The 27,193-nt window shown below is 52.5% G+C and overlaps 1 protein-coding gene across 2 annotated transcripts in view; it reads right to left on the bottom strand.

Moving 5' to 3' along the window:
* Window positions 1-27,193, bottom strand: part of slit1b (slit homolog 1b (Drosophila)) — an 81,760-nt gene that overhangs the window by 8,286 nt on the left and 46,281 nt on the right. Inside the window, exons 5-26 of one of the 2 annotated variants that reach the window (XM_048987868.1) lie at window positions 25,015-25,086; window positions 24,350-24,421; window positions 23,753-23,824; window positions 22,293-22,456; window positions 17,944-18,091; window positions 13,509-13,580; window positions 12,474-12,545; window positions 12,034-12,105; window positions 11,445-11,588; window positions 10,864-11,027; window positions 9,942-9,965; window positions 8,257-8,401; window positions 7,622-7,696; window positions 7,353-7,496; window positions 6,365-6,508; window positions 5,517-5,683; window positions 5,307-5,439; window positions 4,924-4,992; window positions 4,518-4,589; window positions 4,199-4,270; window positions 2,687-2,758; window positions 142-305 (exon numbers count right to left, since the gene is read on the bottom strand). In XM_048987868.1, coding sequence (XP_048843825.1) covers window positions 142-305; window positions 2,687-2,758; window positions 4,199-4,270; window positions 4,518-4,589; window positions 4,924-4,992; window positions 5,307-5,439; window positions 5,517-5,683; window positions 6,365-6,508; window positions 7,353-7,496; window positions 7,622-7,696; window positions 8,257-8,401; window positions 9,942-9,965; window positions 10,864-11,027; window positions 11,445-11,588; window positions 12,034-12,105; window positions 12,474-12,545; window positions 13,509-13,580; window positions 17,944-18,091; window positions 22,293-22,456; window positions 23,753-23,824; window positions 24,350-24,421; window positions 25,015-25,086 — 2,333 coding nt within the window. The remainder of the gene's footprint in view (window positions 1-141; window positions 306-2,686; window positions 2,759-4,198; window positions 4,271-4,517; window positions 4,590-4,923; window positions 4,993-5,306; window positions 5,440-5,516; window positions 5,684-6,364; window positions 6,509-7,352; window positions 7,497-7,621; window positions 7,697-8,256; window positions 8,402-9,941; window positions 9,966-10,863; window positions 11,028-11,444; window positions 11,589-12,033; window positions 12,106-12,473; window positions 12,546-13,508; window positions 13,581-17,943; window positions 18,092-22,292; window positions 22,457-23,752; window positions 23,825-24,349; window positions 24,422-25,014; window positions 25,087-27,193) is intronic. The other variant, XM_048987869.1, reaches the window with a different exon arrangement.

The raw sequence follows: 27,193 nt of genomic DNA, 5'->3' as shown, positions 1-27,193 counted from the left end.
CTCTCTTTCTCCTGCCCCCCTCCACCCCTCGCTCACTCTCTCTCTTTTCCTCCTCCCTCTTCATTCCTCCCTCCCTCTCTCTCTCCCTCTACCCTCCCTTCGCTCTGTCTCTCTCTTCCTCTGAACCCACCCCTCGCTCACCGCGGCACTCGAACTTCTGGGCCGGCGTGGTCAGCAGCAGCTTCCCCTCCATGCCTTGGGGCCCAACGCAGCGGGCAATGCCTGGTTCTTTGTAGCCGGTCTTCACCCAGTCGGAGAGCCAGCGCAGGCGGCAGTCGCAGTGCAGGGGATTTGCCCCGATGGCCCTGTGATGGGGGGGGGGGGCAAGGTTCATGATGGGGGCTCAGACGCTGCACAGAGATACAGGTAGAATGCGGGGTCTTGTGCAGGGCTGCTGAAATCCCAGGTTTGCACGCTTTGGACGCCCCCGTGAGTTTATACTGTTCGTATTCACAGTTTATTCACTGCGCTGGTGCTTTTATCCAGTTATGACAGATGTAGCAAAATCGCATCGGTTTCACTGCACCAACAATGGATATTGGCAAACACAAGCAGACAGGCGTCATTGGTCTATTCAGGCGCAGGCTACATTCACGCGAAAATAACACGGGTGATCAGAAATTCAAGCTTGTTGCATAATTACATAAATTCATGTCATTTAAAGCCATTGCAAGTCGCCTTTGTGATGTAAAACAGTCGCAATTATTTTCACAATACGGCTTGATTGAGGAGTTTTCCTGTAATTCTCCAGATTGCCAGCAGGGGGCCCCCTAGAACTTCCGATGAAGTACAATGACGCTACCAGTCTACAGGCAAAAGAGTTTAACTTAATCATTAATCCATCTTTCCACTGCTTATTTAGGCCGGAAGCCTGTCCTCAGTGGCACAGGGCAAAGGGCAGGGAGCCCATGCGGCGCACCTGTTTAACTGAACCATGTGGTTTAAATTTGAATTAAGCATCACAAATGCATGTTTACAATAATTTAGAAGACATGTTCTCCCAGTAGCTAGAGATCAATCAGTCAGTGATAGATCAATTAAATCAAGTCATGTGATGAGAGTAAATTTAATAAATTCTTGCACTGATACAGTAGAAATGTGGATGTTTTATGATTCACTGCATCTGCGTACAGACCGCATCTGCGTACAGACCATCTGCGTACAGACTGCATCTGCGTACAGACTGCATCTGCGTACAGACTATCTGCGTACAGACTGCATCTGATAACTGCCTTAAAGATCCATTTGCATTCGCCCGCCCTGCTACAGACAGAAAGCGAGATAAAGTCCCAGAACATTCCGGAGCATGTAAATTTGTCTGCGTGTCTATGATGCAGATGAAGAGAAACAGCTGCTCTTCCCCGTGTATAAACCTGCTACCTGGAGGGCCTGTTTATGCACGCTCCTCTCCTAATTACCTAATTAGCTTAATCGTTTATACATTGTTCACTTTTTTGAGGGAGTTAATAAAGACTAGCCCTGCTTTTCTCTCCGCCAGGAGAGTGCGGTATTTGGGTGATGACAGGCTGTATGTCTGACCCACACACCGCTAACCGGAACAAATAGGTCAGGTTAGTGGAGTAGAATTGAGGCCAGCACGCGCAGCACTGCGCCCCGATAACGCAGTGACCGGCTGCACACCCCCCCCCCCCAATCTGACTGCTGAATCCCTCCAAATCAATTCAGCTCCATCACTTGTAAAACACGACCTTGTCTCCTCAATCAATTCAACGGCGTGTATCTGAGAATGAAGGGAGCAGAATATCTGTCAGGGTGAGGCGTCTGCTGGGCGCACACACACGCACGCACACACACACAGACACACGCACACACACACACACACACACACACACACACACAGACACACACACGCACACAGACACACACACACACAACCAGAGATAAACACACCAAGAGTTCCACAGACACACACACACACACAACCAGACATACACGCACCTAGAAATACACACACAGAGATACACAACCAGAAATACGATACACGCATCACACACACAGAGTTCAGCTCCTAGATTCCTATCATTGTGGCGACTCTACATAACCCTAACCCTAACTGTGATGGCCCTAACTGTGATAACCCTAACCCTAACTGTGATAACCCTAACCCTAACTGTGATAACCCTAACTGTGATAACCCTAACCCTAACTATGATAGCCCTAACTGTGATAGCCCTAACTGTGATAGCCCTAACTGTGATAGCCCTAACTGTGATAACCCTAACCCTAACTGTGATGGCCCTAACTGTGATGGCCCTAACTGTGATGGCCCTAACTGTGATGGCCCTAACTGTGATAACCCTAACCTTAACCATAAGACCTTTGGCTATTTTAGGTTTTTAATTGCAGTTACAGACTTTTATAAAATTGTCTCCAGAAGGTCACAATAACAGGTTTTTATCACATTTGGTTCCCACATGACCAGACGCACACACACACACACACACACACATGCACGCATGCACGCACGCACGCACGCACGCACGCACGCACACACGCACGCACACACACACACACACACACACACACACACACACACATGCACGCACGCACGCACACAGACAGACAGACAGACGATGACACACACAGATGCCCAGCTGTGGTTTTCCAGCCAGGAAGTACATCCCCGGGAATCATTGGGACAGGAAACAGGAAAAGCGGCACTTACAGGTGAGAGAGAGCTGCCACATCGCTGAAGATCCCATCTGGCAGCTCCGAGATGTCATTCCCATGCAGGGACCTGGGAAAGAGGCACAGCGGGGTCAGACACCAAGGGAGGGGGTCTGTGAGACGGCCGTCTCTCACACCAGGGGGGAGGCTCCGGTCTGTCCCATTGCAATGCGGGATCCAGCCTCTCCTGGTGGTTCTGGGTTTGAGGCCCAGCTGGGGGACTGCAGTGCTTATGAACAACAGACGGACTTCATCCAGCACAAGCAATGAGGCCACTTTCGAAATGGGCTTCATGCCGTTTGGCAGCTCGGAAACTAAACAACATTATTATTACTGTTGCTGTTGTTGAGTATGTGTTTGTGGTTGTAATTAGGGAGCAGAGATTCGAACCACAGTATCTCAGTATAAACGACATTCCGCTCTGAAGCTGTAAAAGCCCCCCCCCCCACTCCCATTTGACACGCATGCTTTGAAGGACGTGACAGACCCCAGTCAAGGTCAGACTGCACGGCAGCCTGGGTTTATCAGCCCCCTCCACTCCCCATGGCTTCGTCTCAGCGCCGGAGAATTCCGGCTCGGGTTTAAATCACAGAGCCAGGAGGAAATGATGCTTTAACCCCCCGCGCCCGGAATGACTGTGGGGCCACACTGAAAGGAGAGCTTACTGTCCCAGATCCCAGTGTCCCCCCCCCCCCGAACCCCGTTAACACACAGTTTTGAGTTTCTACTCCCCTAAAGGCCAATTAGCAGCTTATGAAAATCAAAATGGAAACCACATCCAGTGCAACCCCGCCCCCATCAAAGCGGCGAAGGCCTCGTCTCATTAACGATTTCGCACCTAGATGCGGCCTCTGCCCCACGTCCCTCTCGGCGCGCCAAGGCCACTGACTTTGAACCCTGGGGCCCCCAGAGTCTGAAAGCCGGGCCAGTAAAGGGGCCTGTCCCTGGACTGTCCCTCCCCAGCAGCAGGGGGTGGGGCTGCTTTTTTTATGGGGGCCACAGGCATAGCTCATCTGGACTGGGGGGGACTGGGGGGGCAGGAGGATGGTGCTCAGCTATGGCGACAGAGCCTGACTGTGGGACGGATGGATCTCATTGCCCTTGCTAACCATGGCTAATGTGCACTGGGCGCCCAAAATACAAACAGAGAGAGAGAAGCACTCCTGGAGTGACAGAGAACCCCGAAACTGAGGATAGCCCCCAATCTGATTTAGCCCCCTGCCAGATGGCTGGCCTCCGTCACTTTGCCAACGGGGGGGGGTGGGGGGAGTTGAGCGTGGTAGGGGGCGGGGTCCTGCTTTCAGACTGAATGCTTTATACCAGTCAGCTCCAGACTCACAGGTTGTCACGTTCTATCCACTCATGTGGGCGGCTGTTCTGGCCAAAAGCTGCTAGTCAGGGTGTGGGATCACGAGCGGTTGTGTGCCCCCGAGAGAGCATAAGGGCCCCCACAAACACAACACCCCCCCCCCATCCCACCAGAAAAATACTGAAAAGAGGGGATTCTTACAGCAGTCTCAGGGAGCGCAGTCCGCTGAAAGCGAGGGGCGGGATGCAGCGCAGGGCATTGTAACTCAGGATCCTGCCGACACAAAGAAGCGTGTGGTTAACCAGCACAAAGGTACAACAGAATTACCCCTCGGGGGATCTGAACCGACAACCTTTTCTAGGTGAAGTCAAAACAGTTAGCTGCTAATGGCTGAGAAAACGTTCTTGGCTTGCGCTCTGCTGGCTCCCAGGAGCTGTATCTGCGTTTACACTGAGCAGTGACACCGCAGGCTGGCAGACGCGGCGGGAGACAAGCCACATGGCATAATGGGCAGGCTTACAGCGTGGTCAGCTGACTCATATTGGCGAATGAGGAGTTGGACAGTGAGCTGATTCTGTTGTTGCTCAGGTCTCTGAAAAACAAGGAGGGATGGTGGTCACATGCTTGCTGCGCTGTCAGATATTCCCACAAAGAGACTGAAATCTGAAAAACAGCTAAATTTGCTCTTTTTTTTGGCATAAATAATGTGTTCTGGTGGTTTATGCATGTGCGTACGTTTGTGTGTGGCTACGATTATAAGCATGTGTTTCTGTGTGGGTATGCACGCATGTTTGTGTGTCGGTGTGTGTCGGTGTGTGTCTGTGTGTGTCTCTGTGTGTGTCTCTGTGTGTGTCTCTGTGTGTGTCTGTGTGTGTCGGTGTCGGTGTGTGTCGGTGTGTGTAGTGAATCAGGAGCCTCGGACTCACACGAGCTGCAGGTGCTTGAAGGCAGACAGCTCCTTCGGCATCATGGTCAGCTGGTTTCCATCCAGATACCTGTGGGCAGGGAGTGAAGGTCTCTGTGCAGCTCTCCTCTCGCCATCCAGACACAACATTCAGCTAAACCAGTGCCCAGAAACACAGTGGGGAAACCAAAGTACAAACTGGGAGTCCTCTTAACCACCATACATCAGTCTCTACATGTGCATAGTGCGATGGATCCTGGGTCCAGCTGGCATCTAGTTTTCAAGCCACGGTCATTTGGTCTCTGTTCTTCATCATGCAACATGATTGGCCCAGAAGGAGTGATGTCGCAAAGTTAGTCCCCTCCCACGGCCATGCCAGCTCCACCCCCCAGGGTGCACACTCACAGCTCAGTGATGTTGCGAGGGACTCCCCTGGGCAGACTCTGCAGGTGCTTATTGCTGCAACGCACCACGGTGTCCAAGCAGGTGCACTCGCTGGGGCACTGGGGGCGGGGCACGCAGCCGGCCTCCTCCTGACCTGGGGAGGCCACGTCGTGTTTGTGAGCGTGACACAGAAACCCACCCCCCCGTCCCACGCCCCTGGGCGACACTCACCCTCTTCACAGCGGAAGTCAGGCAGCGCCACGTCCTGCAGCGGAATCTCCTTGAGGAACGCAGGCCGCTGGCACCGGGGGTTCCCGGTTACGATTTTGCGACTGCGCAGCCAGTCGCCCAGCCAGGCCAGTCGGCAGTCGCAGTTGAAGGCGTTGGCCAACAGGTTTCTGTTTGGGGGGGGCAGAGAAGGAGCTCACATGACCAAATAACTTCCAAACATGTCACACTGATGTCATGTATCAAATGACACTGAATGCTCAGGAACTTGTCTGCCTGTGTTCAGGGCCTGTGTTCAGGGCCTGTGTTCAGGGCCTGTGTTGGGCTGTGTTGGGCTGTGTTGGGAAGGCCTCCATGTACAAATAGACTGCATCTGAAGCGGGTGGCGTGAGGTGCAGCCCGCCGTGACTGCGACCAAACTTTCTCGTTTAGACTGATGTTTTTGTTCTTGTTGACTTTGAAGACACAACAGATGGTTTTGGCGGGTATATAGGTGCCCAAGAAGGGAGGGAAAACGGCAGCGCGGAAATTCCCGCGTGCAATTCAGAAACGTGGGGTGGGGTGGGGTGGGGGTGTAACAGGATTCTGGGAAAAGAATGGAAGGAGCCTGGAACGCGACAGACTGTTCTGGGCTTGGCTGCAGACTGAGTCGCCAAAGTATGGATTTCTTCAGAAAACGGAGAAAGGAGAGAAAGAGCAAGACAGGAGAGAGGTGGGGGAGAGAGGGGGGGGGGGAGTGGAGTGTGGACTGTGAGACTGCAAGTTGGGGCCCAGCGCTGTCGTCTCCGCAGAGACAGCCAGGGGTACAGATGTGATGCGTAGGAACGGCGACGGCGGTCAGGCTCCCGTACAGCGTGGAGAGGCTCTGAAGCGTGTCGAAGGCCCCCGGCGAGATGGTAGTCAGCTGGTTGTCATAGAGAGACAGCAGGCGGACGTTGTGCAGGCCCGTGAAGCTGTCATTGTGGATGCAGCTGATGCGGTTGTTCCGGAGCATTCTACAATGCAGACAGTGACACGCTGTTCACAATCACCTCCTCTAACATCTCGTTTGGGAGCGACACAATACAGGGAACCCTCCCCGAGTGCCGGCGGACCACCCTGGCCCTTGGCACCCAGCGTTCTCCATTCCTGTATGTAATCTGTTCCTCAGCCACTTGATTGGTGCAGCCTGGTGTTGACGCGGCCCTAACAGTGTAATTGTCATCAGGGCTGATGCTTTCTAAACCCCTCAGGATTCTGTATACTTGGCTCATGCCACCCTTGCCTTTGCTGACTAAATGCAGTTAAGTGCTGCTGACTTTTCCTTCTATGGCTGCAGTTTAACAGCAAGGATCCCGCTTCTGGCTTTTAGCTGGACTCAATATAGAGCCTCTTTTGAAGAGCAGTGATTTGAAGCCATACACGGTGGTACGGCCTGTAGGCAGACTATACAGCCAGGACATGCACTCAGCTCACGGGAGTTTTACTTAGACAAAAATGTTCTGTGAGATAATCATATCATTACAATCATATTGTAGAAGCGGTGGATCCAAGCAACAAGAGGAAGGCGGGATCAACCAATCAGATACCTTGGTTCCATCTCTTCTACAATCTGATAGGTTCTCTCTCTGTCATTTTTCCTTCTGCCCTCAGAACATTTTTGTGTAAGTAAAACTCTCACAAGCATGAACTCATGGCATACACATACCAAGCCTCTGAAAATTTCCCTGTAGTAATAACTTATTATGCTAGCAACTGCAGAAGTCGGCTTTCGTATTGCAAATAAGGACTCTGCGGTTTGAAGTGCGAGACACAGGCAAACTGAGTCACATGGCAGACAGGGAAACGGGTGGGACTTACAGCATGCGCAGGCCATCCAGGCCACGGAACATGCCACCACGCACCGAATCCATCTGATTGGCGGTCAGGTGCAGCTCGACCACGGAGCCCGTGCCCTCGAAGGCTCCATCCTCGATCTCCGAGATCTTATTGTTGCTAAGGTTGCTGTAAAGGCCGGGTTTTCATGAGGGAGAGGGTTAGTTCATACCAAAAACAAGAATAAATGGTGATGTCTGCCAGTGGTCCAGTCGCCCAACAGAAAGCCTTGACGTTGAGCCCTTAAAACTTACATTTTCTTGAGTTGGGAGAGAGACTTGAAGACGCCGGTGGCCTCCAGCACTGAGATCTCATTGTTGTTGAGACGCCTTATGCAGAAGAAACAAACACAAGATCAATGGAGGTGCAGAGCGAAGCAGGACAGCAACAGAACCGTCAACACGCCCCGTCGGTCGCGTCGCCCAAGGCCCATTTTTCTGCTGATGCATCACTTTCCGCTGCCATCTCTCATGGCAACGTGTCCCATATGTGAATAAGCAACTGTGTGCAGCCTGACCCAACAGCCCGAAGAGTGCAGAAAGACTTTTTATTGGGGTTTTTTTCTCCTCTGCTCACTCAACGCAAGCTTTTGCACACCCTTTAGAAACTTCTGAAGGATCATAAAAAAAAAAAGTCTCCAATTATTAGCCCAGGCTACACAAATAACGTCCAGGAGACTAAACCTCACATCTGGGGATCGTGTTCGCTCGGTTGGACAAACACTAATGTGTCCTGACCACAAATCCCCATGCTGTCGTTCCATAAGCACGGCCAGCTGAAGATCGCTGTGCTCCTGTTTTTCTGAGTGGTTTGTGATGGGAAGGATGAGTGTGTGTGTGTGTGTGTAGGAGGGGGGTGCAGGACAGACGGGGGTCGGTGAGGGCCTCACAGCTCAGTGGTGGAGGTGGGAATGTGCTCTGGGATTTTGGTGAGCCGCAGGTTAGAGCAGTCGACCACGCCGGCTTCACACCGGCACTTGGGTGGACACACAGGGTCACTGTTGCACTCGGTGTTGAGGCGAGTGTCTTCAGAACCTGAAGGAGAAACGGCCTTATCGTCAGTCATCATGTCAGTCATCACGTCAGCCACTATGTCAGTCACCACGTCAGTTATCACCTCAGTCATCACGTCAGCCACTACGTCAGTCATCACGTCAGTCATCACACACTGCCATATTCTGAGCATCCCAATTGTCACGAGAATCCTAATCATCATCTTCTTTATTGTCATTGTCATTATCAGCACCCTCCTCATCATCGCTATTATTATAAATCATCATCATTTTGATTCTGATAATAATTATCATCATAATTACCAGTTTCATTACGATTATCTTTATCACCAACATCATCGCTGCTGTGCTCATTATAACCATTTTCTCCTCTTCATCACTGTCACCATGGGCATTGTGGTCTTCACTGATTTCCTAAGCATCATCATATTCACCAGCATCGTCATCATCGGCATCCTTGGTGTCTTTGACCCCCCCCTGACCCAAGCAGACCACAATGCCCTGATTCATAAATGTTCAGAGGAGCAACAGGAGATTACAGCTGTAGGAGGAAGGTACAGTGATAAAGTGGCACGGAAGAGGCTGTTTGTGGGGGTTTGTGGGTGGGTGGGTGGGTGGGTGGAGGGAGCCGTGAAAAATTTAGAGTGAAAAGCAAACAGCGGAGTGGATTGACAGATGAATCCATGGATTTTAAGCACGTTGGTTAAGCTGACAGTCCTGGAGTGAGGGAGATAGGATTTTTCAGCAGGGAACCAGACTGTTCCGTGGATATCCCTGACGAGGGGGGGCTGGGATGGAGACAGAGGGGGGTGAGGGAGAAAGGCATGATGGAGAGCAGCCTGCCGGCCTGCCCCTACAGGGGCGGCTGAGGAGAAGCCTGGCTTCCTTCAATCCATTCATTTTTCCTCACTGAATCCAAGAACAGGCGTCATGTTCCAAAGCACGTCAGCGTAGCCATTCAGTACGCGGTCAGTTATGCGAGGCTGAGTGGGGAGGTCTTCCACACGTACTGTGTTCGCACGGACTCTACGCTTTGCTCAAGCAGCTCTGGGCTGCAGCTGTTATGATGCTCTTACCGCCATGAACACCCCCCCCCCCCCACATACCCTGCAGGGAAGAAAAGATGCCCTGGTGGTTGCCCCGGCAACCTCACTGGTTTCTGTAGCAACTCACCCATCGAGCCCAAAGAGTTACGGTACTAAGATGCTCCTGGGGGAACGTTTCTCCCTGGCCCAAAAAAAGGAGGCCATGCTGCCTTTGTGTTACACCTAGTGAACTATTTTTCGCCGAGCAGTGGAGACATCTCCGTTTTTTTTTTTCTTTGCCCCAAATTGTCCATAATGACCGGAACTTGTCCTCCCCCCTCATTGGCTGCTTCACTTAGCTTGACATGTGGAGAGTCCAATCAGAAGCATTTGTTTTTTGCTCTCCATGGTGATGGAGCTTTGTGGCCGGATACCATTTGCTCACTGCTCTCCTCACTAGTGCTGCTTCAGGGCACCACAGCATTAGTATCGGGGGGGGGGGTGCATGCGGCAGGAGTGGGGGGGGGTGTCACTCACCTGGGATGTGGTACTGCTCCTTAGCTGTCGGGGAAAAAGAAACAAAGAGCGTCAGATGCAGGGGGCTGGGGGCCTCTGTGGTGTGTGTGTGTGTGAGGGGGGGGCAGAAGAGGAGAGAGCATTGTTGCAATTTGCCGCGGTGCTGCCCGGGACGGCGGGGGGGGTTCAAGAAAAATGGGCCTCTAGCCCCGAGGCAGAAAACACAAAACTTAGCCCAAGGCAATGATGTCAGCACCCTGACTGTGAAACTACAGGCTTTTGGAGAATGTAGACAGGAGGTCCAGGACATGCCCACCACCAGCAGGGGTCTCCAAAGCTGTCCCTTCCCCATGCAGACCTCCCTGGCGAAAGCTAAGCAAGTACCTCATCATTTTGCCGGTGAGACGGACGTGCAGACCTGGCTTACAGATCTGGCTGAGATGCCGCCGTACATCTCACCAATTAGCCAGAGGCTGTTTGTCATCAAAACGTCCTGGCGAGGTGAGCATCTGAATCCCTGCTTCTGGTCAAACCTCCACCAGCGTCCTCGGGTTACAGCCCAGCAGCGAGAGCTCTCCACAGCCTTCGCCAATATCCCTTCCCATCTCCACGCTGCCGTCCAATGTTTCTACCATGTCATGTGAGCCTCTCCGACATCCGACATTCTTTTCCCCTTAACGTTACTCGCAGAAATAACTGTAAATTTGCCCAGAGCTGCAGGAAACTAAGTCCCTGTGAATATCTGGAATAAAACTGTGATGTGGTGTAGATGAGATGTTTTTTAATGAGGAAACTGTGAAACAAATGAGACAGAAAGATGAGAAGGGGACGGAGAGGGTGGGAGGTGATATTCTCCAGCAAGGGATCCTGGGAGAAAAAGCACAAAAGGCAGACCAGCATCTGCCAGAGAGGTGGGCGGAGCCCGTGCTGAGGACACGCCCACCTGAGCAACGAAACTTCTTGCTCTTGATCTGGCCGATGCGCTTGTTGGCAAGGCGACGGGGACTGGCGCAGCGCGCCCCGCTGGTCTCGATGGGGTTGGAGCGCAGGTAGTCGGCCAGCCACTTCAGGTTACAGTCACAGATGAAGGGGTTCTGGGCCAGGTGGCTGGTGGGAGGAGGGAGGGTAAGGGGCAGGGCGCCATGGAGACGCCACTCTCCTTACCCTGGAATTAAACTGCAGCTACAATTCATGGTCAAATTAGGAAATTCCTTGGGAAATTTCCAGGAATCAGCCGTGGTCGGGAATTCTGGGAGTTTTCAGTTACACGTGTAAAAGCGCACACGATATTTTGTGAATAAAACACATGTGTACAGGGGCTACTTAATATCTCTTCTGAGGTTGAAGTAGGATGAACAGACGATCGAACATGACTATGAACTGATGTAAACAGCGTTCACAGCTGCATTGTATCAGCGCATGTTTAGGGGCGTGTGTGTAAATGTGCGTCGTGTGTCCAGGAGTGCTTGACCGTTAATTCGACGCGTATAAACGCGTGTTGTGTTGGGGACTATTCACACTCACAGGGTTTGAATGGCTCGTAAGGACGAGAAGGTCCCCTTCGCCAGCGTCTGGATCTTGTTGTCGTAGAGAGACAGCAGTGACAGATTCTGCAGGTCCTGGAAGGTGCTGGCCCGCACACAGTGGATCTTGTTGGCGTTTAGCAGGCTGGTGGGCACAGAGAGTAGCATTAGCATTAGCATAATATACAACTTTGTTTGCTCACCAGGACATAGATACACTGAACGTCCATCATTTTTCATTCTTATTGTACAGCAGTTGGGCATTCTTCAGGTTCCCGCTAGAATATTCCATAGTGTTTTCAGCTGGAGAATAGAAAAGCAGACTTAACGTTTGCTAAAGACGTTTTTCTGGGGATATTCGGGTCAGTGCCATCACTCTTGGACAGGCAGTCTTGTTTCTTTTCCTGCCTTCTCTGTTTTCCATGCGTCCCGCCCATTAACTGCTCCCCCGGCTTTTGATAAGGCTGTGGCCAACACTCGTTGGTTTTGGAGTCACTTCTTGTCCTACGCCCAGTTCCTTAATTACTGCGCCACCTAATGGCCGTCAGACGAATCGACACACATGACCTTGAGTCTCATGGCGAACTTACAGCAGCTGCAGGGCTCCCAGTCCGTCAAACACACCTTTGGGCAGTTCGGTGATCTTGTTCCCATAGAGGACGCTGGGAAATTCAAACCGGCAATCAAGCGAAAATGCAGTCATGTGACAGTGGGGTTCAGGGGCTGCTTTCAGAAAAGTTTTCCACGAAATTTCAGCTTGGGAAAACTTAGAAAGTGCGTCTCTGATTTTAGGTTAGAGGGTCAGCCCCTGAACTGACAGACAGTGATCCTGCCCTTAGACACACACACACACACACACACACACACCAATGTACATCCAAAGTGACACATTGTTTTTTAAACCATTCTTTATATGGCTGGGTGTCTATATCTACCAAACACGCAGACAGGGACACAGACAAGGACATGGACAGGGACACGGACGGGGACACAGACTGGCTGAGCGAACACTGCAGGCAGAGGCACTCACAGTGAATTCAGTGACCGCAGGCCCAGGAAGGCGTCGGGCGCAATCTCTGAGATCTGGTTGTTGCTGAGGTCTCTGTGTGGGAAGAGAGCCGCTGGGTCAGCATGGGGGGAGGGAGGGAAGGAGGTGCGACCCCCCCTGCCTGTGAGGCCGACTGTATCAGGCCAGTCTGTGTCACGGCAGCGGAGTCGTCAACTTTCCTAACCAGCCGCCTGGTTTGGGGGCAAAGGGACTTGGACAGCCACCCGCAAGCCCCCCCTCTCTCCTGGACTTGTCTCCATGGCTGAGCTGCTTGCCGGTTACCCTAGCAACCACAACCAGCGTTCCTCCGTAGAAGCTCGGGGTGGGGAGGGTAGATGGGTAAACCCCATCTGTGCCAGGTCACACCCAGACCAAGAGCCCCCAATTTACCAAAAACCACGCTATTGTGTCTTGCAACTCCCCCATTCCAGTGACACCCCAAAACCAGATGAGCAGGACCCCAGCTGCTCCCATCCTGGGGGTGACGATGGGGGGGCCAAGCAACATGACAGCAAGACAAGGAGGATAACTGCTGTTATTCCCCATTCCAGACCCCGCCCCCCCCCCCCCCCCCACCAGAAAAAAAAAAAGAATTAAGACAAGGAGTTCTGGGGAAAAAAAGCAGAAAGTGCTCGGCTATTTATGTTTCCCCCAAGGCTGAGGTTTCCTGCCTCGCGCATAATCCCAGAAACACGTGCGACCGGGAGCCTCGGCGTGGCCAGACGTGGCGGCCTGACACCGGCTCGCAGTGGCAGGCACTGGCAGCCGCCACGGGAGTTCACGCAGGGGTCTGTCAGACACAGAGAGGGAGATTGCGGGCCTTACAGAACACAGGCCGACCATCAGACACGCACAGGAATGTATGCGGGGGCAGAGAGGGGATACGGTTTGATTTTAACTGTAATGTGACCGTCTTACTTTTCCAGACTCTTTTCCAGTGGATACATTTTGCTGGAAGTGGCTCCAGGCCGTAGTGCCCGTACGAGCCTGAAGGGCGGCGCTATCGAGGTTACTCACATCCTGCGGAGCTTCTTGTAGGGCGAGAAGGCCCCAGGAGGGATGGACTTGATGCCGTTCTGCTCGAGCCGTCTGCGAAAGAGGGAAACAGAGCCAGGTAGATGAGCCACCCCCCTCAGCGACAAACGAAAGGGGCCGTATTACATGCACAAATCAGCAGAACGTCACGAAGACGTGGCAGGACCGATGAAATGATGCTCAGGATCAGCTGTGACATGGAGATCTGAGGACCGCCCGGCATAAACACAAATATCAGGCTTCCCGAGTCATCAAGGCCTCCGGAACTTTCCATGAAGTCCTTGTGGGCCTTTAACGAGGACAGACCCGCATGTTTGACTGGAACAAAGAGCCCAGCGGATGGCGGAGTGCGATGAAAACCACGGACCCCAGACCCCTATGCTGAGGGCACACCCCTTACTTCACCCCCACTCCCATTCTCCGTCTGCTGTTCCACACTCTGGGATTGTGTTCCCTCCAGGGATAATATTCCTTCCCCGTCAGTCACAACATCGCCAAGTCCAATGCTGATGATGGTTGTTTTAAACAGACTGAGATCCACCACTGTTTGGTCTGTATGGGCTTCAGCCAGTCAGCACCATGCCTTAAGTGGTTCTGGCAGAAAGGCTGAATTGAGTCTCGAGCCCCTCCGCTGCCCCCACCTCCCCCTCACCGCACGGGCTTGGATCAGTCACATTTCTACGAAAAAGAAAAAAAAAAAAAAAAAAACAAAAAGAAAAAAAGGCATTAACGAAGACGGCCTCGGGGGTCCTCTGCTACTCAGCTTTGAGTTCTGGGCCAATAATGAAGCAGCTACCAGTAGGGAGTGTAAAAAACACTCCGAGACGGAACACAGAGGATGGATTAAGAGAGGAGCCAGGGCAAATTGGGAATATCGGTCCACGGCTGACTGGGGCTCGCTGCAGTCCGTGTAAAAATGGCGATGTAACCTGCCTCTGCCATGCCTCTGTGCTGCTGGAGACTGCCGCCTCTGCTGGCTGTTTTATTAGGCACACAAGTTAATCGTAGGAGCAATAAACACCAGCAGATTATTTTTCATTGAACTGAGGGGCTTTGCCCCAAAGCATGCTGGGACGGCCAAGTCAAACCCGAACGGCGAGAGGCTTTTAGCTGCCAGCCACTGACTCTCGACCCGCTGAAATTCAAACCCGGGACAGTGCGCCACTCAATTCTCCCTCCACCTGTCCATCCAAGCTGGGGGAGCAAGTTGGAAACGGTCCCATACAGATCAAACGTTTGGATCCGCAGAGGCCAAGTAGAACTCGTTCACAACGGAAAATGCCGGACAGTCGGAGAGCTAATCAGAATCAGATGTGCTGGGAGGGGGAGGGTATGTTTGTGTGTGTGTGTCTGTATTATGTTTATATTACATTGTGGGGACCAAATGTTCCCTATCCTATTATTAGGACGTGATGAGGACCATTTGCAAGTCCCCACACACACAGACACACACACACAGGCTTTCACACAGATCTCTCTTGTGCCCTCAGGGGCCATAACGTCATGTTAATAATGAGTGAATAGTGGGGACTATTATAAGAAGTACAAATTCACTTGCAAACAGACTCAGTGTCCTGTGCCAGGAGATGGGGGGCGTGACTGACACGGGACTCCGGTTTGGCGGCAGTGAGCATGACGCTTATCGCTGTCTCCCTTTCTACCACGTCTCTGATGGAAAGAGACTCTCCCGCAAAGTGGGGGCATTGCCTCACTCCACGCCCCCCCCCTTCTGCCAAACCTGAGCTTGAGGCGTACACCGCCATGGAAACCCGATGTTGTCGGCTGTCGTGGGACCCCAGGGCCACCGGAAGAGGTCCGTTAGACTGTGCAGGCAAGCGAGTGTCACCCCTCCTCTGCACGGCACAGCTGACAGTCTGCATTAGGACTGATTGGCCTGTCACGGTGGGGGTGTCTGTAGGTGTGGGTCCTGTGTGCTGGAACGTACAGTAATGTGTGTCTGTGTGTGTGTGTGTGTGTGTGTGTCTGTATGACCGCATGGTTATAACTAGATCGTTATACTTCACATTTATTGTTGTTCTCCTGAACCAGACAACCAAAGACAGGCGGGAATAATTTATCCAGCAGCCAAAGCTCCCCCCCCCCCCCCCCCCCATATCATCCGTGGTACTAAGAACAGGAATCGGCAGCGGTGGGTTTTGATCATCGAGGGAGGAAAAAAGACCAAGAAAATATCTCAGGAAAGTGGCTCATCTGCAGCTAATGGACGGTGTCATTGGGCCCCGCGGCCACCAGCTCGGATTGTGGGATTACGTGCACCGTTAGCTCGTTAGTGACGCGTCTCTCGCCCGAGGTCACCATTAATGAGCGACGAAGGGTTCCGTATTGCGGCCAATAAAGCAGCTCACAGCGAACGGGCTTTGCTTTGCCGGGGAGCAGGGGGACACGAAAGGTTAGCAATGTGAGCCGTCAATGTCCCTGACACATTCACGCAACGAGAAACACTCACGGTGTTCTTACGTACAGAGGTTTACGACGCATGCCATGTGACCGTCAATCGCCCAATCATTGTACAGGCAAGGTTAATAGCCTCTTCACGCAACAGTGGTCATACGTCACTCTGCTGCCTTGGAGGGCCAGGAGCCCCCCACTGCTCATGGCTCTTCCTTTCGGGGATGGGGGGGTCGGTTGGCGGCTCAACAGAAATGTCAAGGGGGCCAAGGGGGGGGGGGGGGGGGGGGGTCCATATGTAGCTGTTCCGAGCTGTGGCCCGGAAAACGAGGGCCCAGCACGACAAAGCTACTGTCTATTGGCAAGGATGGTATCACAGTATAATCCCCCATCCCCCCCCGACCAGCAAATCGACCAATCGGGCAAGCGTTTGACTGTGACAAATCGCAAGGGAAGCATGTAGGGACAACGGCTGTCAGAAACGCCCGTGGAGGAGGCGGGCAGCGTGGCAGCGGCGGGGGCCCCAGTGAGCCACGGGACACTTACGATCAATCTGAAACCTCTCGCTAATCTCTCTAACTGCTGTCAGAATTTGTACACTGTGTCGAAGGTTCGTTCTTAATGTCTTTGTTCAGCTACCAGTCAGGAGGTTCCATTAGCACCAACGAGACCATGAGGTGGCCTGACCGATTCTGCACGCTGAGTGGCGGATAGAAAGGTGCACATCAGACTGACCGCGGTCTGCAGAGCAGCAGGACGCGAACATACAGGACATGTGAATAGACTCTAATTCCAGGAAGATGGAACGTGCCTCTCTCTCTCTTCCAGAACTTTCTGACAGAGGTCAGGCCTGAGACAAGGTGGGAGGAGGAGAGGTAACGGCAGGCTTTACGAGAAGACGCCCGATGGAAGGTGGCAACTCCCGGAGATAGCCACTGGGGAATTTGGGCGTAAAATTAGCCGGCGTTGTAGGTGAGCGAGGTAACGGAGCAGTGCGCAACGAGCCGGGAGAGAACTGGGGGCTCTTTGAAGGCTCGCTATTTCAAAAGCGACACGAGTCCCCCTAGGAGGACCTGGGGCTGGCCCGAGGTGGGGAAAGCGGGGGCGCAGATCAGAGGGCAGAGCCGCATGCCCCCCCCCCCCCCCGCCTGCAGAAGTAGGGCAGAGCTGTCAGAGAGAGCAGCGTGGCCTGTAAATGGAGCCGGCGCAAAGCGGCCGCGGAGAACTGAAGCAGGGTCAGACCGCTGTCCCTCTAATGAGGGCTAGGGGCTGAATTTATACCTGCAGTATGTGCAGCTTGGGAATGGCATGGGGGGGGGGGCGCCTAATTTATGCTCTTCCGCAGGGCACCTCTGACCGAAAGAGGAAAGCCGGGAATCGTGGCGGAGAGAACACTACGTTCCAGAGTACAGTCTCGCGGGGAAACACGCCGCGTCCAGCCCGGCTCTGGCTTCTGACGGCTCCAGTGGACGCCTTTGATGACTTTCAGGGGAAACCTTACTGATTTATTTATCATTACAAATGATGGGTATCCAATAGCAGTTAGCCGTAGAATTTTACACTGTCCAATGATACACTGCGGATTAATGCTGCCCAGTGATACGCTCCAGATTAATGCTGTCCAATGATACATAGCGGATTAATGCTGTGCAATGATACCTTACGGTTTAATACTGTCCAATGATACCTTACGGTTTAATACTGTCCAATGATACTGTCTTTATATTAACAAGTACACTCTTCTTTTTAACATCATACAAATCTAATACATCTAAGACGATGAACTTCAGCATATTCCTATATATCAATGTGCATGTATATCAACCGTGATAAAGAAGAACAACTATGCGAGTGTATCATTGTGAGATCTGATTGGCCAGTGCTACTCGCAGCCCCTGCGGTGCCTAGGCAAACAGCACCATCGGCGCCCCCTATCCCAAACCAAGTGACACCGACTTGCTAAGTTGGTGCTCCCCCCCGCCCCCCCAGAAGATGGAACGGGTCTCACATCTCGGCCATGCCGTCGGGCAGGTTGGCTGGGATAGCCGTCAGTCCCTTTCCCCTGCAGTCCACTATGTTATTGCTGCAGCTGCACATGGGAGGGCAGGAGCCGGCTGCCAAGCTGCAGAGCTGGGGGGCCCTGGAGTCAGGCTGGCCTGGGGGGAGAGGGAGAGGGAGAGAGGGTCAGAGGGCAAAGAGACGTGGGATTACTGGGCGGCTGTTACTATGTTAGGGAGCATACAGTGACAAGCTCTACAGTGCATTCAGCTCTACCATCCCAGAACACTTTTCATTGACAGGAAGACGAATGACCAGAACCTGAGAACAAACAATGAACAGACAATCGTCAGACGAAAAACAAGATAATGTCCCGGAAAAATCAATAACGCGTAGACCCAAGAACAAAAGACGAATGGGACGACCAGCAGACGAAAAGCAAGACGATGTCTGGGTGAAACCCGTAACGCCAGGACCTGAGAACAAAAGAGGAACAGGACGATCAGCAGACGAAAAGCAAGACAATATCCGGGTAAAACCCGTAACGCCAGGACCTGAGAACAAAAGAGGAACAGGACGATCAGCAGACGAAAAGCAAGACAATATCCAGGTAAAACCCGTAACGCCAGGACCTGAGAACAAAAGAGGAACAGGACGATCAGCAGACAAAAAAACAAGACAAGCAAGCCTCAGCCCATCTTGCAACAACATGCCAAAAATCCACCCACTTCTGTTTGGTCACGCCCCATTGCCTGGTTAGCTAAGCAGTAAAATTTGCCAAACCAACTGATAAGAGCTGGCTTTCAGGGCTCGATTCTAGCAGTGCACCTGCCTTCCCTGTAACCCGCCTGTATTTATTCACTTTTAATAGAACCTCCCCAGTTCGTTACCCTGCTTCATATTCTGCATCACTGGCTGTTTAGCACGATCTCCGGCTGTGGCCGGCACCAGCATTTAAGCTTAATGGCGAAATGCTAATTTTAATCGTGTTTATTCGCACCGAGCGGCTCGGTAAATTAGCACACCCTGCTGCGTGACATGCGCCGCCGTTTCCGCCAGGAGCTGGGGAGGGGGGGGGGGCACATATTTGTACGTATACAGCAAGTCGCCAGTAATGATGCACCGACGGTGACCTTGGGGACGGCTTCCGCTCGTTAGGCACGCCTGCAGCCTGTAAATCAGGGCTGAAACCCCCTGCCACTGCCTTGCTGGTTTTTCACCACCAAAATCCTAGCCCCCCCCCCCCCCCATAAGGTCCCGCAGTGGATGCCAGTTCCCTCACGCTCCACTTTCTGAGCTGAAGGGAACGTCACACTTTCAAACGTCTCTGAATCAACAGGGTTTGGTGTTTTCATTATTTACCAAAGAAAAAAAAACATGAATCTTTGATCTTCTCCCATGGAGCTCTGGTCTGACCAGCATCAGTGGACAACTGCCTGCTGGTTTATTCATGGCCCCAGGAAACTCTGAGCAGGCGAGCGGGCGGAGGATGGGGGGGGGGGGGGGGGGGGGTTTGGGGGGCTCGAGAGGGCCGGTGCGGGTCGGTGGAGCTCTGGCGGGTTGCTGCCTGAGGAATGGGGTGGAAAGAGAACCTCATCTTACGCCAACAGGGTTTCGCTTGGACCGCCGCACCCTGACGGGTCCCTGAGGAATGCAGGGATGCGAGCCATCGCCATAGTAACCTGTTCCCTGGCAATGGTCGTACCATGAATATCGACTGCTGTGGCAATGACAAAGTATGTGCTTTGTTCTCACTTTTCACCTCCATCCCCTATCCAAAGCGCTTGAAGCGGTTTTCTTTCGGGCTAGATGGATTCCCGACATTTAGAGGTATTCCACTGTGTTTTACTCTGCCTCACAGCTGCGGCCTGACTGACCAATTTTGGCCTTTAATGCACCGAATTCTTGAAAAAAGCATGATCCATGGTAGATTTCATTCGATAAAAAGGCCTTAAATGGAGTTAATACTTATTGGGAAAGCATGAGAGATGGACTAGGGGAATTCGGTAATGCGGTGAGTGGGTGGTCCCTCGCTTTTAACCTCGTTATTGACAAGTATGTACAATCCAAACAGGAACTTACAGAACTGCATCAATTCAAGGCTTAAAGGTACAGGAGCCTCAGCTGGATTTTGAACCTATGACCTTCTGGTGGAGAGAAAGCGGCTGCTGATGACTCAGGCTTCCCCGTCAGTTATGCCTGTCTACCTGCATCAGTTATCCCTGTCTACCTGCATCAGTTATCCCTGTCTACCTGCATCAGTTATCCCTGTCTACCTGCATCAGTTATCCCTGTTCACCTGCATCAGTTATCCCTGTCTACCTGCATCAGTTATCCCTGTTTACCTGCATCAGTTATCCCTGTCTACCTGCATCAGTTATCCCTGTCTACCTGCATCAGTTATCCCTGTCTACCTGCACCAGTTATTCCTGTCTACCTGCATCAGTTATCCCTGTTTGCATGCCTGTCTCTTTCTTATCATCACTCTCAGATGTTCCCTATCTACTTCAATAAATATATATAGTAAAAGATAACAAAAGTGAATTAATCATTGAATCATGAAGGGCAGTCATGCTGAAAAGCTCTGCGTCGTTAGGAGTAACTGACTGTCCAGCAGGACATGAGCCTCTGCTATTTTTACCCTCTCGCATTTGTTTGATTCCATCCCACGCATTAGCAGGGATCTGCAGGGCAGAGTGACCATATGCCCGATTGCTTAACATGAGAAGCTGCAAGAACATCGCGTTCAAATTCTCTTGTTGTTATTCCACCATCATAGAGGAAGCACCAACAGCCATTTGAAAGATCCACACAGTTCAGTGTGCTGCCCCCTGGCTTCCTGGAGGAGATATTACTTTCTGACAGAAGCCCATGTTCTCGGTGTGCTCTAGCCAAGCAATGAGGTGGAAGCTATCGCTGTTACATCTGCTGGCTTCGAAGAGAGGGGAGATTAGGAAGGACGTCATTACAAGCTGTACTGGTGGCCTCCCTGGCTTTGCAGTAGACCCGAAAAAACAATCCTTTTCTGGAGGAAGTCCGGGGAACATTTCAACAGGAGTGTAATAATCGCATTCCTTAATTTGGGATTCCTCCATCGCAAATCCAATAAAACCGTCACGTGTGACGAATCTCCCCTCGATCCTCACTGTGCCGAGTTACTGAAGAGTATAAATAGGTCCTTTTTCGCCAATAAGTCGGCCCTCTGTTTTTGGTTCATAGAGGTCGTGTCAGTCTGTTTGTACCCTGTGGAAAAATCACCCCGTGTTACAGGAGAATGACCTTGCTGTTATCAGCCATCATTTCTGGAAAATGAGTTTGGACTCTAACGGAATGTGTCGGACATGTGGTGAGCAAAGTGTGGGCGGCTTGTCAGTGTGAGGACTGACGCCTGACTTGGCCTTCCCATCATGCCTTGCTTTGCCCTGAAGGAAGTGCATCCTTTAGCATTTGTGGAAGTGTCATTCACTAATTGGGGGGGGGCTGCTCTTTCTTTTCAAGAGGAACATCTGCCTACCCTGGCCCCCGTGAACCTGAATTGAATTATGACGTCATGACTTCTCGAAAAGCCAGAGTCTGAGACATGACTTCTTTGACAGGCTGGGTGCAGGAGAAGCACGTGTGGCCTGGGAGTGAGATTCACCGCGATGACAGCGGCCTGGCTTCAGAAATGAGGAAACCCCCCCCCACCACCTTACGGTGTCAGCCCCCCTCCCCTCCGCCCCAGGTGGTCCAGGGAGCCTACCCGTGCAGACCCCCGACCCCCTGTTACACAAGCGCATTAGCGCCATGCGTCAGTGTCACGGCACATCTGGAGGCCGGTCCAGGTGCCACAGGAAGCGTCATGACAGGCAGGAGCCTCCGGGGGCAGCGCAGTGCAGAGCACGCACGTCTGTCTCCGTTTAAGAAGACCTCCATTCCAAAGCTAATCAGCACCTCATTAATCGTCCGCCCACTGTGGTGGTGGGAGGAGGTGCAGGTGAATAGAAGGGGAGATGCGACCCCCACTCCCACCCCCAGTAACATATGACTAAAGTGCCGCGTTTCAAAACCATGAGTAGAATTTTACAGAACTTTTGCGTTATTTTTCGGATGTGAGTCGTGGTCTGAATCAGTTCCAGGATCGGCGCTGTCTGGACCCCCCACCCCAGGGAGGAAGCATTACTGCCCATGAGGGGGCAGTGTTTCTGAGGCCTGCTGACAGCCAGGTCCAAAGGCTTCCCCTGTACACTGGCCCTAGTGTCCGTGTGCATGCCCTGCGATGACCTGGCGTCCCGTCCGGGCCGTACCTCCCCCCCCCACTGAGCCCCAGAGCAGGACACCATGCATATTAATCTGTCCAGACTGGCCACGCCTACCTACCTGAGCAGGTGAACTCGTGCTTCTGGACCTCGGCCACGTTGAGGCCGCGCAACGCGGGTGGGGTGGAGCACTGGGTGAACAGGCCGATGGTGGGCCGCTGGCGCAGCCACTGGGACAGCCAGGAGAGGTGGCAGTCGCAGCGCAGGTTGTTGGAGTGCAGCCGGCTGCGCAGACAGAGGGAGGAGAGGGTCACTGGATAGTCTTATTGGGTTCTTGCCTTGTTTGGTGGATGTTGCGTAGCTCCTGCCCTAGTCCTGCTTACACTCATATCTAGGCGTTCACTGGAAGCTCAGCCTAGCTGCGTCCTCACTGGCTGTATGTTTGTAATGCGCCATTTGCGTCGCTTTCATGTCACTTTGATAAATGTTTATACAGTATAGATGCAAATGCAGTGACATCACTCTGCCAACCCTGGGAATGGAACCAGTAACCTTTTGACCACAGACACGCCACCCTAACTTACTGAACCACACACTGCCCTCCCCTCACCGTCTGTTACCGGGCCCGCGGGTCACAATGTCAGTGCACAGCGCTGCGTCTGTGTTCCTCACACCGAGGTTTGCGAATTAAGCCTTTTGTGTGTGTGTGACTGTGTGCTTATGTGTGCACGTGTGGCACACGCGTGTCTGTGCTCGTTAGTAGCAGATAGCGCCATGGAAACATTTACGTCCGTAGTTCTCAGGCAGCAGTAGCTGCGAGAAGAATTTCAGGATCCAGCGGGAACAAGGTTTGGAGGGCTGGAAAAAAAGCAGGGGTGGTGAGACGGAGACGCCCCCTCCGACGCCCCCCACAGCCCCCCACGCACAGACATGGGCCTCCTTTCCAAAATCGTGACAGTTCCTGCTCCTCGTCAACCTAGCTGCCTTTCCACGTCGCTCGCGAAACCCTCGCATTCTGAAAAGCACATAATTGGCGCGCGGTTCGCCGCTCCGCATCCACAGCAGCCGCAGAGGCCGTAAAAAAAAAGACGTTAGAAACCGCAGTGGCTCTGGATCACGGCGGCCTTCGCGGGAAGCCCTGCCATCATAATTGTTTTTAATACCTAATTTCAAATTTTACTATATATCTTTAGACAATAGACAGTTTTGTTATGAGGTGCTGGGGGCCAGTTTCTCCATCTTGTCTGGGACTGTGGGAGAGCAAATACCTCCTGGCGTCCCAAAAATCCTCACAATTCAACTGCGGCCGTTGGCACTGTTCCGAGAGCGTTCACGATGGCTCCAGGAATCCCCGGCTCACGTCTCCCCACGACGGGACCGTGCTGGATTGCGCCTGTTCCCCTGTCGCCTTTCAGCGGGAATGCAGTGTGTGTTTGGCAAACACGGGCAGGGAGGCTAAGTACGGCTTCTGCGAAGCCATGATTATGTCGGCCTGCTGGATGCGGGCTTGTGGAGGCGGGGCTGGCTGCGTGCACTGTGTGCTGATTGGATGAGGTGGGAGGCCAAGCAGATGTCACTCACAAGGTGCGTAGCTTGGGCATGTGGTTGAAGCTGGACACTGGGATGGTGCTGATGTTGTTGTTGTTCAGGGTCCTGTGGGAAAACAAGCAGGCCGGACGGGTCAAAGCCTCAACAGCTCACAGCAGGATATACACCACCTACCACCTAAATACCACCCACCCCCACCCCACAGCTGGCCACAGCCCCCACACTCCCGAGTGTCCCCACCACTGCCTGCATAATCCCCCCCCAGTGCTTCCCATTGAGAAAAACAACACCTCTCTCCGCACAGACCGCACACCCAGCGGGGCAGGATCAAAACACACGGGGCTAGAAAACCGCCATTGCAAAAGTGAGAAAAAGCTTGTGGTGCGCAAAAGTGTGTGTGTGAGGGAGTGTCAGAGTTGGGAGGGAGAGGATGAGCGGGACAGGGTGAGAGGCCGAGGGGCGGAATCTCAGGCTCTGCCACTGTGGAATTCCAGAATTTTCCACAGTTTATATACAGCACAGGGGGTCCAATAAGAGGCAACTTTTCCAATCATGCTTCACATCACTGACAAGGTCTGGCCTGCAGGTGGCATAGCAGTTAAGTAAGAAACTGTTTTTCAGGATACTCACAGGACTTCCAGCCCCCGCAGGGCGCGGAATGCCCCGTCCTCAATGCAGCTGATGTGGTTTTTGTCCAGTTGTCTGCAGACACACACAGTCTTATTAAGTGACTGCATGCATGGTCATGTGCACAGGAACATACATACGAGTGAAGCGAAGACTCAGAAAGGATCAGCCTTAGATGCTGCAGACACTCTCCGACTGCGTACCGCTGTCACATGGGAAAGAGCAAATGCACGCGTATGCGCAGACACACGTGCGCAGACACCCAAGGCTGACAGACATGCATTAGCTGCACATATGTGTTTATACATACACACAAACACAGCAAAAGGTAAACATTTCAAAAACAAATATATATATATTTATGCAACATCAAAACAAAATTACACAGCCTTCACACACAGACAGACAGACATACACACAGACTTTTTTGGAGGAAAAACTTGACTTTGCCCAGTCAAGAATTTGTAAAAAAAAAAAAAAATTTACGATGAAAATATGAAAGTACAGCAGCTGCTCTTAGTGCTCTGTGTATGACGGCTGATTTTATCTGCATTATTGACTCACTGGCTTAGGCGAACTTTTGATACCACAGTTTGTGTGTTTAAGTGCGTGCGTTTGTGTGTGTGTGTGTGTGTGTGTGTATGTGTGTGTGTCTGTCAGGCTCTCACAGGTTCTTGATGTCCGTCGCTCCTCGGAAAGCCTTCCGGGGAATGGCCTGGATTGCGTTTTCACTCAGGTCTCTGTGGGAACAGGGAGTACTTCAGTATCCACGTCCACCCAGCCAATCCAGCCCCGCCCCACCTCCTGAAAAACACCCCAACACCAAGGCCACACCACGCCTCTCTCCTTCAGTGACTGCGCCTCCCTTCCCAGACGCCTGATCTGTACCTAGGCAGGATGTTTGCTGAAATCCCAGTATTAGCTTTTGCTGCTGTATGGGTCAGGCAAATAAAACTGATAACCACTTAAAAACACTGCAGAGAGAAACATCCGCTAAGCAACTGAATGCAATATAATTAAATGTATTAGAATGGTATTGGTTCCAATCCTCATTTGTCACTCCAGCTCTGAGATGAGTGCTGTGCCTTAAAAACACCTCCATCTAATGCATTTCACACAATGAAAACTTCGACAACCTAAGAGAGACCACCCAAGGACAGATGGCGAGGAGAGAGGTGACGGGGAGAAGGGTGGGATGGCGGTGCGCGTGTGCGCGTGTGCAGAACGCGTCCGGTCCGATTCCACGGGGCGGCCAGCAGCTACCTGGGTTTGTGTTTCGTCGGGACTCAGTCCGCTTTGCTTCAGCCAGGAGGCCATTTAAATACGCCTGTTTTCCCTCCGACACGGACTGACGCAGATCGATGACACAGATGGTGGGTGTCTGTCAAACGCGACAGCGGCATGCAGAGTGAAACCAACGGGATCCCTACGGGGCCCTGGCGACCCCCCGGAGTCAGAGGTTATCAGATCCAGGAAAATCACAGCAGACAGTGTTAAAGTAACAGGCACAATCCCCCCCCCCCAAAACAAACATAACTCCAGTAAACTTCTAATTGTCTGCTGGTATTTCCTGAGGGGGAGAGGGTGCGGATTTGGTATCTCTCGGGGGTGTCTGACCCCTCTCTACCCCCCACCCAGTGTAGCGTGAAGCCTCATGGCAGCCTGGCGTCCCGGAGGAGCGAACGTGACCCACCTCCCCACCCCCCTCGGCTCCATTCTTAAACGGAGTAACTCATCCCTCATCTCTCACTAAGCAGCCCTGATCATAACAACATCACTCAACATTTTCAACAGTGCAAAGGTGACATACAAGGTTATTCTTTTTCCCAGCAGAACACGACAGGAGCGGCTATGTGCGGGGGGGGGGGAAATACTGCACAGGCCCTCTGCATTCTGCATTCTGGTCTGGCCCTGCCCCCCTCCCCATTACAGCGATTACGGCTGGGCCCAATCTCACGTCTGGGGACCGCAGAGATCTCAGCATCTCGACATGGCGCGATGACCTGCGGCTTGTTTTTCTTGCCTCCTTCCCCTACCATTTCAGTGGAATGCGAAAGCTGTGGGCTTCCTGTGTTTGCCCCGCCCACTAACACAGGGGGCGGAGCTTCTGTCTGTCAGAGAGCGATGCCGCACTGTAATTTAATAGCATCTCTCTCTCTCTCTCTCTCTTCGTATTGCTGATGACACTCCACCTCCCAAATCGATTCTGCCATCCCTATAACTCTGTGCCCCTTGACCCCAGTCCAGAAATATCCTTGGGGACACTTGTGTGTGTGTGGGGGGGGGGGGCTGGGGTCACCTCTGTCCCAGCGATGACAGGAAGCTCTTCCTCTCCATCTGCTGTTATCCTTCTCCCCCCTCGTTCACCTTTTCTTTCTCTCCGTGCATTTCTCTCTTTCTGTCTTTCTTTGCCTTCCCATCTCTCCCTCTCCACCCCCTTTCTCTTTCCCTCTCTGTCTCCCATTTGCCCTTCTCCCTTTCTCTCCTTCACTTCCTCCCTCTCCTTTCCCCCCACCCCCCCAAAAAAAAATCTCAGTGCACCCGTCTCCCTCGTCACCTACCATGCTGGTGCGCGCAGTTCTCCTCTCCTTTACTCTCCCCTCCCGCAAAAGAATCCTCAGTGTCAATATGGACAGAAACTTGCCAAATAAATCACACCGGTGCAAAGATCCTGCTATTTCAAGTATCTGGGTATAACAGAACTTTTAGGAAACAAACAACCATTCAAGCTGTAAATTTCAATCAGTCATTGCAGAGAGGAAAGAGACCCCCCCCCCCGACCAGAGATCCACCCCCACTTTGGCCAATTAAAGTTGCCTTAGCCCACGGACCTCCAGCACTTCCTTG

Source organism: Brienomyrus brachyistius, chromosome 20 (genome assembly GCF_023856365.1).
Source record: "Brienomyrus brachyistius isolate T26 chromosome 20, BBRACH_0.4, whole genome shotgun sequence".
Lineage (NCBI taxonomy): Eukaryota > Metazoa > Chordata > Actinopteri > Osteoglossiformes > Mormyridae > Brienomyrus > Brienomyrus brachyistius.
This window is presented reverse-complemented; position numbering and strand designations above follow the sequence as displayed.